At 42.4% G+C, this 14,271-nt stretch overlaps 2 protein-coding genes across 6 annotated transcripts in view; one reads left to right on the top strand and one right to left on the bottom strand.

Annotated features, from left to right (window-relative positions):
* The window catches only part of SPRTN (SprT-like N-terminal domain), a 65,345-nt gene extending 56,561 nt beyond the window's left edge, over nt 1-8,784 (bottom strand). For 2 of the 5 annotated variants that reach the window (XM_069572285.1, XM_069572282.1), the window contains exons 1-4: nt 8,670-8,784; nt 8,207-8,601; nt 6,892-6,991; nt 2,770-2,898 (exon numbers count right to left, since the gene is read on the bottom strand). In XM_069572285.1, coding sequence (XP_069428386.1) covers nt 2,770-2,898; nt 6,892-6,991; nt 8,207-8,427 — 450 coding nt within the window. In that variant the 5' untranslated portion in view covers nt 8,428-8,601; nt 8,670-8,784. The remainder of the gene's footprint in view (nt 1-2,769; nt 2,899-6,891; nt 6,992-8,206; nt 8,602-8,669) is intronic. The other 3 variants (XM_069572283.1, XM_069572284.1, XM_069572281.1) reach the window with 2 other exon arrangements.
* A 75-nt stretch (nt 8,785-8,859) lies between these two features.
* On the top strand, nt 8,860-13,490 carry EXOC8 (exocyst complex component 8). The gene has a single exon (XM_069572280.1). It carries the CDS (start codon nt 9,018-9,020, stop codon nt 11,193-11,195), a length of 2,178 nt encoding a protein of 725 aa, XP_069428381.1. The 5' UTR covers nt 8,860-9,017; the 3' UTR covers nt 11,196-13,490.
* The last annotated feature ends 781 nt before the right edge of the window (nt 13,491-14,271 follow it).

The raw sequence follows: 14,271 nt of genomic DNA, 5'->3' as shown, positions 1-14,271 counted from the left end.
GGAGGCTTGTAAGATCCTGCCTTCTCTCTTATGTTAAGAACACCTCACTTAGTAATTCAGTGGTAAAAAAGACAGGGAACTGGATCTATTCTGACTCCAACTTCTATAATTCCTATAGCCTATTCCTTCTATAATTTCTATAGGCTGTAACTTTAACAATGTAGTTAACTAAAAACTGTCCTCAATGTGGATGCCCCATGGAGTCTGCTGTAACAGAATGTAACCTGGGAAAGCAAGGGCTGTCTACCTGATAAAACCTCCTGAATTCTCTTCCAACTGAACAACAGGAAGTACACTAGAATTCTGCTTAAAGTGTAAAAGTCTTTTATACTAGCAACTGCCTAATTCCTTTGCTAATCTGGATTTTATGTGACTGTGTTAAAGCAAGCCACTTATTTGATGTTAAAGGAACTCAGTCCAGTAATGAAATGTGCTCTCTAGAAAATTAAACTGACAGCTAGAAAATAATACATGGAGGGTGAGTACTCTCCCTTTCCATCACACTGGCTTGTACTGCTTTTTAAAATAAGGAAATTTCTAAACACTAAACACACCAAGGCATTTAATCTCTGTAGGAATTAATATCTGTTTTGGTTCAGTGAAATTCAGTACTTGCTAAGTGATCTAACCAGTCCATTCTAAAGATCAGTCCTGGGTGTTCATTGAAGGACTGATACTAAAGCTGAAACTCCAATACTCTGGCCACCTCATGTGAAGAGTTGACTCACTGGAAGACTGATGCTGGGAGGGATTGGGGGCAGGAGGAGGGGATGACAGAGGATGAGATGGCTGGATGGCATCACCGACTTGATGGACATGAGTTTGGGTGAACTCCAGGACCTGGTGATGGACAGGGAGGCCTGGCCACTCCCGTACTCTTACCTGGAAAATCCCATGGATGGAGGAGCCTGGTAGGCTACAGTCCCTGGGGTCGCTAAGAGTCGGACAAGACTGACTGACTTCACTTTCACTTTTCACTTTCATATATTGGAGAAGGAAATGGCAACCCACTCCAGTGTTCTTGCCTGGAGAATCCCAGGGACGGGGGAGCCTGGTGGGCTGCCGTCTATGGGGTTGCACAGAGTCGGACACGACTGAAGCAACGTAGCAGCAGCAGGGAGGCCTGGCGTGCTATGATTCATGGGGCCGCAAAGAGTTGGACACGATAGATGGGGAAACAGTGGAAACAGTGTCAAACTTTATTTTTGGGGGCTCCAAAATCACTGCAGATGGTGAGTGCAGCCATGAAATTAAAAGACACTTACTCCTTGGAAGAAAAGTTATGACCAACCTAGACGCATATTCAAAAGCAGAGACATTACTTGCCGACTAAGGTCTGTCTAGTCAAGGCTATGGTTTTTCCTGTGGTCATGTATGGATGTGAGAGTTGGACTGTGAAGAAGGCTGAGCGCTGAAGAATTGATGCTTTTGAACTGTGGTGTTGGAGAAGACTCTTGAGAGTCCCTTGGACTGCAAGGAGATCCAACCAGTTCATTCTGAAGATCAGCCCTGGGATTTCTTTGGAAGGAATGATGCTAAAGCTAAAACTCCAATACTTTGGCCACCTCATGCGAAGAGTTGACTCATTGGAAAAGACTCTGATGCTGGGAGGGATTGGGGGCAGGAGGAGAAGGGGACGACAGAGGATGAGATGGCTGGATGGCATCACTGACTCGATGGACGTGAGTCTGAGTGAACTCTGGGAGTTGGTGATGGACGGGGAGGCCTGGCGTGCTGCAGTTCATGGGGTTGCAAAGAGTCGGACACGACTGAGCGACTGAATTGAACTGAACTGAGCGACTGAACTGAAGTGCTTGTAGAGGCACTATGTTATACATCTTGTGCAGGTGTGTATGAAGATACACAATTGTGTATAAAGATAGGTAAGAGCCATCCTATTGGGGTATGAAAGTAGAATATAACATTGTAAAAGGTTACATATCTGCTGAGGAGGTTAAAAGGAGGCAGAAGTTATATCCCACTGTAAAGATGAAGATCATTTTGACAGAAAATAGAAGAGGCACATTTTAGGGAGAGAATATATGAGGAAAGGCAGAGATGAAAAGTTCCGTCAGAAACAAGCAGGGGAGTTGTGGAAAGTAAGAAAAAAGGAACAGTAAGGTTACTGGATAAAATGAATGTATAAAAACAAAGACAACTAATATTTAATTAGTACCCAAACTGTACTAAAATGTTTTTGCTTGCATTTTCTCTAACCCTCACAAGGACCCAATAGCCAAAGTATTGTTATCATTCTCCTTTTACATGTGAGTAAACCAAAGCATGACAGAGTTTAAGTAGGTCCCACAATCAGTGGCACCAGCATCAGGATGTAGGCAACCTGACTCTTCCTGCTTTCTGACCCCAGGCTCTGCCACCTCCCACATTATGCAGAAATGAAAGTCAAAGTCTTCTGATGAAGGGAGTAACATACAACAGCAGCAGAATATAGGACAGATTGAAGGAAGAGACAAAGAGGAAACGTAATTAGGAGATGTTAGTAATAGTCCAGAAGAGAGATACTCAGGCCTGCAATAACTCTGCACAAGCTGCTCCCAGAGGTCAGAGGTCTCAGGGATGTCACCAGAACTGCTGTCTTACACTATGGGGTCCCAGATAAGCCGGTCTGCTTCTTTGGGCCCCTCACTTGCCCTGGGAAATCCTCAAACACAGTATTTGTTTCTACCCAGTTCTCTATTTTTAATTAAATCCCAGGAAATACTGAATGAATAACTACTAAATATCATAAATGTGTATGGTTTTATATACCGTTATATTGGCTCCTGTCAGACGATTGATGCGATGCATATGCTTACAAAACTCTGGACCATGCCCTTCCCGATCTTTATCATTATTAGTGACAAATAAATAGGCATGTATCATTTCATGCAAGAGGGTCTGAAACAAAAACAATCACATTAATTTGTTATGGTGCTTCTGAAAATAAAAATGCATTTTCTGACTCTACCTGGAGTCTTAACCTTTGCATCACAGGCTCCTTTCAGATACTGACAGAAGTCATGAACCATCTTTCTAGAAAAATTATATAAGCACACATTCACAAAACTTTGCATATAATATCCACAGTCCTGTAGATCCCAGGTTAATTCCCTGTTCCAAGGAAGCCTTTTTAATTATTAACCAAAATCCAGTAGAAAAGACTGATAAATTCAGCTCCATGAAAATTTTAAAATTCTGTATGGGGAAAAAAATGTTATCAGTAAAGTGAAAAAAACAAACTCAGGAAAATATATGTGCAACCACCTTACAGGCTATTAACTCCTAAATTATAAAGCACTCCTAAAAATCAACAGGAAAATGATCAACAATCTGATTTTAAAATAGGCAAATGTCATGGACAGGTCACAGAAAATGAAATATAAATGATCCATAAACATATGAAAAAATGCTCAATTTCATTTTTAAAAACAGATATGTGAGTTATTACCTAAGTATACAACTTCTTGCTTATTGAGACTGGTAAAACTAGTTTGACACTATTAGTAAAGCTAAGGGAAAATAAGCATTCCCATATATCACTGATTGCTGCTGTTGTTGTTTAGTCACTAAGTCACGTCTGACTCTGCAACCCCATGGACTGCAGCCCACCACGCTCCACTGTCTATGGGATTTCCCAGGCAAGAATACTAGAATGGGTTGCCATTTCCTCCTCCAGGGGATCTTCCTAACCCCAGTTGAACCCCAGTTTTTTGCACTGACAAGCAGATTCTTTACCAGAATCTGGTAGATTTAGCCAGATTTAGCCAGAATCTGGCTCAGTAGCCACCAGAGATCACTGGTAGGAATGCAAACTAGTACAACCCTTGTGGAAAATTTGGTAACATCTAACATATTTACAAACACATTTATTGCTGGACTCAGCAACACCTAGACTAAAATGAAAGGCCATGTGAATAAGGTATTTCATTGTAGTGGCATTGCTTACAATAGTGAAAGGGCCTCATTGAAAGAACTATGGTACAGCCACATAATGGAATTCTATGTAGCCATAAAAAAGAATGAAAAGTATCTCTATGAAATGATATGGAGGACACTATAGAACGTATTGTCTTAACGAAAAAGGCAAGAGTGTACTCAGCATTTTATATAAGAAATATGCTGTGTGGTGGGGAGTAGATAAGAGTGGATATAAATACTGGCAAAAGAGAATGATAGGAAAAAAACTAGTAACAACAGTATCCTTTATAGGTGAAAAGGTCAGAATAGAGGTATGGGGGAGACCAAGATTTCTCTATGTATAGTCTTCTGTAGTTTGAGGATTTTAAATCATGTAAAATTTTAAAACAAACAATAAAACTTCCTGCTCATTCCATACCAAAGATGGAATACTTTAGGTATAAAGTTTACAAAAGCATTTATGGCTGATATTTCATAATCTACTCTAAAAAATGTGAGTACAAAAGTGAAAATCATAAAGGTCCTCAAAAGTGTAGCTTTTTTCATAATCCTCCATAATTTTCATCAGAAGAACTAGATTGGCATTAATGAATTTTAGTTGTATAGAATTATATGAATAGAGAAATGCAAGAATCAAACATTTACCAACTCTCATCTTTTCAAGACAATGCCACTCTATTGAGACTGAAATTCAAAGATCATTCTACATTTCAGATGTTTTTCAACATTCTAAAATAATGGTAACTATTCTCATTAAAGAGAAACAACTTAGGTTTCTGATTTTTGGTTCAATTCAAACACGTCTTGAAAATGGTACATGGCATTAAGCTGAACATTTCCATTTTTATTAATCTACCACTTCCCACATTTAGGCTCTATCTATACATCATTGTTCCCAAAACACCTCAATTTCCCACCACTGTTCCATATCTGGTCAAAAACAACTACTTCTAGACCTAAATATGCCATAAGCCTGGTGGCCTCACCTTTGTCCACAGCATACCCATCCCTTCTGCCAAAAGTAGTCTCCTCTACCATTTCTACATGTCAGAATTCAGTTCTGTCCTGTTAGGCTTGCCCCTGAAAAAGGAAATGGCAACCCACTCCAGTGTTCTTGTCTGGGAAATCCCATGGACAGAGGAGCTGGAGGGCTGCAGTCACAAACAGCTGGACATAACTTAGCAACTAAACATCAAAAACAAACATCAAAAGCAAATCCTAAAATAACTAAATTAGTCTGGCACACAGTAGGTACTCAATACAGTGAGTGGTAGGTGTTGCTGATGTTAGCAGTAATGAAATCCACATCTGTTAAAACTTTTCTTGACCTTAACCATTTTAAATTTTTTCCTTTTCTGAATCCTATTCATTATAATTGAGGCAGCTACTTCAAATACAGGCCAGTCCCTCTATTCTTCCTCCATCCATCTTACTCCTGATTTCACATTATAACTTTCTGCCAACAGCAAATGCTCATTTGCAGCATGACCACATAGTTCCCATTTTCTTCTTGCCTATTACCTTAAGAAAAAAATCATTCATGTGTTATTTAAACCAACATTGTTTATGCAACAAATTCAATTTTCAGTTAGTGCTGTTCCAATTAGCGCTCCTTGTAAGGTTGATTTGGTTAATCATATTGTTTAATTTTTTTAAATGCTTTACTGTTTTTTTCCTGCTTCTTCACTTAATTACTAACAAAATTGTGTTTTTACCTACAACTATGACTGTAGATTGCTTATTTCTCTTATTCATTGCTTATTTCTCTTATTCTCTTATTCATTTCTGCTGATTGATGCTTCATGTTTAAAGCTTAAAGCTATGCTATTACTTTTAGGATCATTATGTGTCTGTATTTAATAGGTTATTTTATCATTTTAAAATGTCTCCCTTTGTTCTATTAAAACTTCTTCCCTTAAAATCTTTATACTAATACTAGACAGCCATAACAATTTTCTATCGTCTAATATTTGGAAGATATGCTTTTTCTCATCCTTTTATATTTAATATATGTGTCTTTGTTTTAATCACATGTCGGTTAATGTCATATGCCATTCCATGTCTTTAACTGGAATGTTTAGTCCATTTACATTTAATATAATAACTGATATTGTTTTTATGTCCACTTTTCTATTTCGTCTGGGCTTTGTCCCTTTATTAGTTTTTTTTATTATTTCTGTTGTACTACTTTAACATCTAGTAGCTATTTTTTAAAAAATTGTGATTAAAAAAAATGTAACAAAATTTACCATCTTAACTATTTTAAGTGTACAGTTCAGTAGTGCTAAGTACATTCACATTGTTGTGAAACCACTACTTTTTGTTATCCTTACACAGCATATTTCTAGGCATGTTTTAACTTATTTCCCATCCAACCTCTACCACCTATGCTCTCGTGCATACATTTCAAATGATACAACTGAAGCAAGATAACTCACACCAGGTATATCTTGAGGATTTTCAGGCAACTACTGGACTCAACTAAACACAGTTGTGGGCTCCTACTGCTTCATTCAGCTATTAGAAGTGATCACCATCTCCAGATATGAAGTGTGCCCTCACACTGGTTTGTTCTGCCAGCTCAGCTATATGTCATGGGAGGACACCATGGTGGCTGAACAGAAGAGAATCAAAATTTGCATGTATCAATAAAAGATCTGGATCTTAACTTTCTGGCTGCTTCTAAACCAACTACTTTGTCTATCTGAACCTTATCTTATTTATAAAAATAAGGATAACACATACTGAACATAAACAGGACTGTTGTAAAAATCAAAGTAGCTAACATACCTGAAAGCGTCCAACTTTGAAACACTGTAAGAATATAAGGTAATCATTATTTGCCCCACAATAAAAGTTTGCAGTGAGGGAAAACTGATTTTTTTCCCCCACACGTACAGGTTAATTTACAGCAGTCTAATAATTACTGTTTCTAAATTACTGAGCTAAGAATCAGATTTATGCAAAGAATACCTCCACAAGATCTTTTCTTGGTCTCAGCTTTAAAAGGGGTTCACTGAGACGGATGGAACACATTCCACCCCTCCCTTCATAGCTGCATATCCCAGCACACCTGGAAAACAACCACCACAAAAATTGTTAATCACCAAATATACACAAAAGGAAAATAGAAATGAAAGAGCAAAATCCTTCACTGTTCTTGGACAGTTCAGACTGAGAGAACTCTATGAAGAATGGCTTTCTTGAGAGTATACCCACTTTGTTGGGAGATATTTGTATTTCATCCAAGTAGTGGCTTCCCTTACCAGGCTATAACAGCTTGAAGATAATCCTATTTTGCTGCTTCCTGTCTCCTCCCTACAAGCTATGCTCAATCAGTTGTAGTGCTAACGGCCAGATCTCCATTAGCATATGCCCCAAATTATAATGGAATCCTATATGAAAGAGATCGATACTTTAAACACACAACTTTGTATCATATCTTCTCTCTTATTTTAGATGCTTTGTAGCAATTCAAAAACAAGTACAGTGGTACACAACGACTTCTTAGACTTACTTGTTAACTCCGTTCATATACCGGGGTACATTATCTCAAATCAGAATTTCTCAAACCTGGAGTGTCAGAAAAGGATCCTTTTATAGGCATCCCTTTAGATCCCCTGGATCCAGAAATATGGGAACATAAGCCCCTTCCCTACTCAAGACTCCCGAGCTCACTGCTAAGTACACCACACAGTGTGTCCCTGGCACTCTCTCTTGGGGCAGATTCTGGCTGTTTCTCTCATCTGGGTCCTAAAGCACACTCATAAGACAAATCAGAAAAGCGTTAACTCGCTTTTTAGTAACTGTTAAGGGCTTTGGACTGTGCTGTGTGCTTAGTCGCTCAGTTGTGTCCGACTCTGAGACCCCACGGACTGTATGCAGCCCGCCAGGCTCCTCTGTCCATGGGATTCTCCAGGCAAGAATACTGAAATGGATTGCCATGCCCTCCTGCATGGGATCTTCCCGACCTAGGGATCAAACAGGGCTCCCAGGACTTAGGCGGATTCTTTAACGTCTGAGCCACCAAGGAAGCCCTTTCTAGTGAAGTGAGATTCAAAGAAACACACTTTTCTCTCACTGCGCCCCTTACAAGTCAAACCGTCGCGGGATGGGCCACGGGGCTTTCTTAAAGTCGTTTAAAGTGAGAAGGGAAGGGGCTGGAAGGAAGATAATCCCTGTGGGGCCGCCTGCCCCAAATCCAGAGCCCGTGCTAACGCCGCCAAAACCGCGAGGGGAGACAGAAGGGCCGCCGGTGGCCCCGTCCCCAGTAGGGCTCGGGACTCACAGCGTCATCCGCACGCTCCACTTCACCTCGACCGCCTCCAGTTGGCCCCAGAAGAAACGGTCGTTGAACAGAACAAACAGGGCCTGTAAGTCAGGGGTGGGGTCCACCAACTCCCAGGACGCGTCCACCAGCGACAGGGGCTCCTGGGCCGGTTCGCGCTCCGAGACCTGCAAGTTCCACTCCTCCTGAAGCTGTAGTGCCAAAACCAGGTCCTCATCCATAGCTGCCGAGGTCCAGAGCGGGTGACTCCACGTCCCGGGGGGTCTGAGGGCCCGGTCGCGCGCCTAGGAGATACCGGCTTTCTGGTCAGTTCGCCGATCTCGCGAGACTCAGGGAAAACGGGCTCGAGAACGAGAGCTTAGCTTGTCCCAAACGCCGAAGTCAACATTCTGGGCCTTAAAAAAAAAGAACTAAGCGTGACACCACCTAGTGGGCTCAAAACTAGGGTGAAGGTTTCAGATACCTGGTTACCGTCTTCAAGGGTCGCGAGTAACGTCAAACACCAACGACACACTCCGCCCATGCGTAGCACCTCTTAGTACCTACATCGCTCTGCCCCGCCCTCCACTCACTTCCGCAATAGCCTCTCCAGCGTCGGCGCCCTAGGCCCCTGAAGTTCCTGCGCAGGCGCATCGTCGGCACTCGGCCCCTTGCGCAGGCGCAGTGACTGAAGTTCAGACCCGGGCGCAGGCGTATTCGTCTCTCTTCCGTCCCTTCCTTAGCCCTGGAGTTTGTCCCGGCTGGGTGGGCCTCCACAGCGGCGGCACCGGCCACGGCGGTAGTGACAGGGGCTGCGTGAGCCCGGGCGGCAATGGCGATGGCGATGTCAGACAGTGGGGCGAGCCGCCTGAGGCGGCAGCTCGAGTCGGGCGGCTTCGAGGCGCGGCTGTACGTGAAGCAGCTCTCACAGCAGTCGGACGGGGACCGGGACTTGCAGGAGCACCGGCAGCGCATCCAGGCGCTGGCGGAGGAGACGGCGCAGAACCTGAAGCGCAACGTCTACCAGAACTACCGGCAGTTCATAGAGACGGCCCGTGAGATCTCCTACCTGGAGAGCGAGATGTATCAGCTCAGCCACCTGCTGACGGAGCAGAAGAGCAGCTTGGAGAGCGTCCCGCTTACCCTGCTGCCGGCTGCCGCTGCCGCGGGCGCCGCCGCCGCCTCTGGAGGGGAGGAGGGAGGAGGTGGCGCGGGAGGCCGCGACCAGCTCCGGGGCCAGACCGGCTTTTTCCCCAGCCCCGGGGGCGCCTCCCGGGACGGTTCTGGGCCAGGCGAGGAAGGAAAGCAGCGAACCCTCACCACCCTGCTTGAGAAAGTGGAAGGCTGCAGGCACCTGCTGGAGACGCCGGGACAGTACCTAGTGTACAATGGTGACCTGGTGGAATACGAAGCGGATCACATGGCCCAGCTCCAGCGGGTGCACGGCTTTCTCATGAACGATTGTTTGCTGGTGGCCACCTGGCTGCCACAGCGGCGGGGAATGTATCGCTACAACGCCCTCTATCCCCTGGATGGTTTGGCTGTGGTCAATGTCAAGGACAACCCACCCATGAAGGACATGTTCAAGCTGTTAATGTTTCCCGAGAGCCGTATTTTTCAGGCAGAAAATGCAAAAATCAAACGGGAGTGGCTGGAAGTGCTGGAGGAAACCAAGAGGGCCCTCAGTGAAAAAAGACGCAGGGAACAGGAGGAGGCAGCGGCCCCTCGAGGGCCACCCCAGGTGACCCCCAAGGCCAGTAACCCGTTTGAGGACGAAGACGACGACGAACCAGCTGTTCCCGAGATAGAAGAAGAGAAGGTGGACCTCTCAATGGAATGGATCCAAGAATTGCCTGAAGACCTGGATGTCTGTATTGCCCAGAGGGACTTTGAAGGTGCCGTTGACCTCCTGGATAAATTGAACCATTACCTAGAAGACAAGCCCAGCCCACCTCCTGTAAAAGAACTAAGGGCGAGAGTGGATGAGCGTGTCCGCCAGCTCACCGAGGTACTAGTTTTTGAACTCTCCCCGGGTCGGTCCCTGAGAGGTGGCCCCAAGGCGACCCGCAGGGCAGTTTCTCAACTAATCCGGCTTGGCCAGTGCACGAAGGCTTGTGAGCTGTTTTTGAGAAACAGGGCGGCAGCTGTGCACGCTGCAATACGCCAGCTTCGCATTGAAGGGGCCACCTTACTCTACATTCATAAGTTGTGCCACGTCTTCTTTACCAGCCTTCTGGAGACGGCCAGGGAATTTGAGACCGACTTTGCAGGCACCGACAGTGGCTGCTACTCTGCCTTTGTCGTCTGGGCGAGGTCAGCCATGGGCATGTTCGTGGATGCTTTCAGCAAGCAGGTGTTCGACAGTAAGGAGAGCCTCTCCACGGCAGCCGAGTGCGTCAGAGTGGCGAAGGAGCATTGTCAGCAGCTGGGCGACATCGGACTCGACCTCACCTTCATCGTCCACGCCCTTCTGGTGAAGGACATCCAAGGAGCCTTGCATAGTTACAAAGAAATCATCATCGAAGCCACTAAGCATCGCAACTCCGAGGAGATGTGGAGGAGGATGAACTTGATGACTCCAGAGGCCCTGGGGAAACTCAAAGAGGAAATGAAGAGCTGTGGGGTGAGTAACTTTGAGCAGTACACCGGGGATGACTGCTGGGTGAACCTGAGTTACACGGTGGTTGCGTTCACCAAGCAGACCATGGGCTTCTTAGAAGAGGCTCTGAAGCTGTATTTCCCAGAGCTGCACATGGTGCTTTTGGAGAGCCTGGTGGAGATCATTCTGGTTGCTGTTCAGCATGTGGATTACAGCCTTCGGTGTGAGCAAGATCCAGAGAAGAAGGCTTTTATCAGACAGAACGCATCCTTTCTGTATGAAACAGTCCTCCCTGTGGTGGAAAAAAGGTTTGAGGAGGGTGTGGGGAAACCTGCCAAGCAACTCCAGGACCTGAGAAATGCCTCCAGACTGATTCGAGTGAATCCCGAAAGTACAACATCAGTGGTCTGACACCTGGACCTGTTTATGTGTAGCCGTATAGATTGCTTATATATTATTTATATTTATATTAAGTTGTATTAGCATATTCTTTGTACTCTCAAACACATCTTAAAAATAAAAGATGCTCTCTCAGATAGAAATGCAAAATCAAAAGAAAGAAAAAAAATGTTAAGCTCATACAACAAAAACAGTGGAATTACTAAAATAACTAATATGCCTTTCTTTTAAGTTATGCTAACTCTCTAGTGAATATATTGTCACAGTATAGCGTTTCAGCTTATCCTTTGACTCAACACACTTGCTCACAGTATAGATTATGCGGCGCAGATAGAACAGTACCTGTAAATACACAGAGTATGTGGCGAAAGTCTCCCAGTTCACTGAAATGTTAGGTTTCTGAAAGGATACAGTGCCATATAAAACACCCTGCTTCATATTCTTCTGGACCGTAAAATGTGTTTGAACAATTTGGGGCAGTGGAAGGAGTTGAGAAAATTGGCTTTAGGGTATACTTTGGTCAACAGAATGCCTTCATGAAAGTAGCTAGTGTGTGGAGTCTAATACTCCAGTCCTTATAGTTCACAAGAAGAAGCTTTTGTAAACACAGTTTAGCAAGCATTTACAACCTGATTTAAATGGTTCATTAGTTGTAGCTGCTAGTTAGCAGCTTGATAACACTTGATTTGGGTGCATTTACTTGAAAATCTAAAGAACTGTGTTAAAAAATTTTTTGTACATATTTCTGAGTTGTCTGAAGTTCCAGCTGGAGCTTTTTTCCTTGTCATGTTAAGAATAATAAAGATAACAAGACACATTGTTAAGATAACCCACTTTTAGTGTGGGTTACATAAAGTGACTCAGACTTCATGCAAATGAGAGAAAAGTTTTCATTGAAATACTTACTTGGATTTCAAGGTCTGGGTGATTAGGAAATTAGGGAAAATCATATGCAGACCCCATAGCATTCTCAAGTGTGACTGCTTTGAGCAGAGATTCGTTTTTTGTGGCTAAGAGGGAAACAGAAAAGTACCCATTAAACTATTGTATCTATTGTATATTGATTATATGGCCTTCCTCATACTTGGAGAGACACTGCTAAGACCCGTTTTCCCCCAGCTTCTAGTTATCATTCTTGTCCATAAGTGTCATTTCTGATGTCAATGACTTCAAAAGGTCGTTTCTTTTATCTGAATGAAAATAGTGGTATTAAGACTGTGGAAATTATGTAAAACCTGAAATAGTTTCTAATAGCAGCTGAGGGTTGTAAAGCTCCTTGACGTTAATTACTCATATGCCAGACAAACCTCTTATTTTCTTTTTAGCTGTGCATATTTGAAAGGTTGAAAATCATTTTTTGACTAAATTTTTTCACATAACTTTAGCATTTTCTAGATAGTAACCGTGACTGGATATTTCAGTTGATCAAAAACAGTTGTAACCTGCCTTTTGGGTTTTTTTTTAAGATCACTGGAAACTTGAATTTGATAAAAATTTTATGCCACTTGAAGTTTCTAAAATTATATTGTATGAAACATGTATTGTGTAAATATTTGATGCTGGGTTCATGAAATGATACTTCTGAAATCAAAACTTCTCTTACGGCATGAAGTTGCAGAAACCTCAGTGTGTATACTCAGATATTCAAATGGTTGCCTCCATAGAATTGTCTGCTTTTTAAAACTGGAAGTACAGAATTTTCTTCTGGTAAAAGTTGTGTGTTCCTCAAAGTTGTAGCAGGAGGAAGTATGCTGTTGGAGAATCAGTTAGTGTGGGACAAGTTGATTAAAGAGCGTCGATGTTGCAACGTGCCTTTGTGCCAAGACAGCAATTTCACTGCATTCCTCCAAGTGGGGTCAGAGCTCTAGTTCTTTAATTAGACTCCAAAGCAAGGTCTAAAAATTGAATGCAGTTAGAGATTGCTCCCAAATCTAGTACATACTGTATTATACCACTTACGTGTTGATTGCCTTTTCTCAATTGCTTCAAACATAACACTGTCACTTGAGCTTGAAATCAGACTTGAATGAATTAATTACCGTTGAAAAAAGATGCCCTGTGGAATTAAGTCTCTCTTTGATTAAAGCCTCATTACACTTAAGTGCTGAAAACTCATTTATTTTTGTTTCAAATACTACCTATAGTTGTTATCAGCACTAGTATTCTGCAGTTTGCTTTCCTGGGATTGGGAATTCAGGACTTGACATGTAATATAAAATCAGTATGTGTATGTTTTGCTTATTGGTATGCTGTGATCTGAGGGAATCTGAAATGTCTTACCAAAATAAAGCTTACATTTTTTTCTTACACTGGGTAAAATTGATTGATGTTACATTCATTTCTTTTCTTTAATGATTTAATATTCTTATGTTCATGTTACTAAAATGTTTTAAATGCCTAGGTTTTTATGTTTTGTTTTTCTATATGGGGATAATAGGTACAAAACCAGTAGCTAATTTAAGTAATTGTTCTGCTACTTTCAGACTGTGAATTGTCAAATCGCACATTTTTAGGATTCCCCTGAATGGGAGTCAGATATACAAAATATGAATTTACTCAAAGGGGTTTTGTAGCTTCTGCACATCTTTCAATGTAGAAAATATAATGTGGGCTATATGACCTAAGGACATGGGTCACAAATGACAAAAATCTTAAAAAAAAAATATATGGATACTGCAGGAACTATCACATATAATTGACTTAACAGTATATATCGAGTACTATGCCTCACATAGACTAAAATATGGGGTGAGGAGGACAGGATAAAGTTAAGTGTGTTTTCTCTTAATGTGTTTAAAAACTGGAGAAAATAGAGAATAAAAACATTGAAACAATAAATTAGCAAATTAAAGGCAAAATTGTTGCAAACTAAGCAAAATTAATTTAAATAATTGCACACTGTGTTAAAAAAAAATAAAAAAGACTGAAAAACCTGTGTGTTGTAGTTTTAAGTGCCATGGGAGTGCTAAGAAGGAAGAGTGCAGTGTTATCCTGAGGAGTTTGGAAAGGCCTCGTGGAATCGTTGGCTTTAGAGTCGGTCTTGGAAGGGACAAGGTTTAGGTGTGCAAGGAAGATGGGCATGCAAGCA

This window comes from Ovis canadensis, chromosome 25 (genome assembly GCF_042477335.2).
Source record: "Ovis canadensis isolate MfBH-ARS-UI-01 breed Bighorn chromosome 25, ARS-UI_OviCan_v2, whole genome shotgun sequence".
Lineage (NCBI taxonomy): Eukaryota > Metazoa > Chordata > Mammalia > Artiodactyla > Bovidae > Ovis > Ovis canadensis.
The sequence above is the reverse complement of the archived record's forward strand: the minus strand, read 5'-3'. Positions and strand labels throughout refer to the sequence as shown.

What these genes read in the sequence shown, in the direction of transcription:
- EXOC8 (XM_069572280.1), top strand. Translation starts at nt 9,018, where the DNA reads ATGGCGATGGCGATGTCAGACAGTGGGGCGAGCCGCCTGAGGCGGCAG.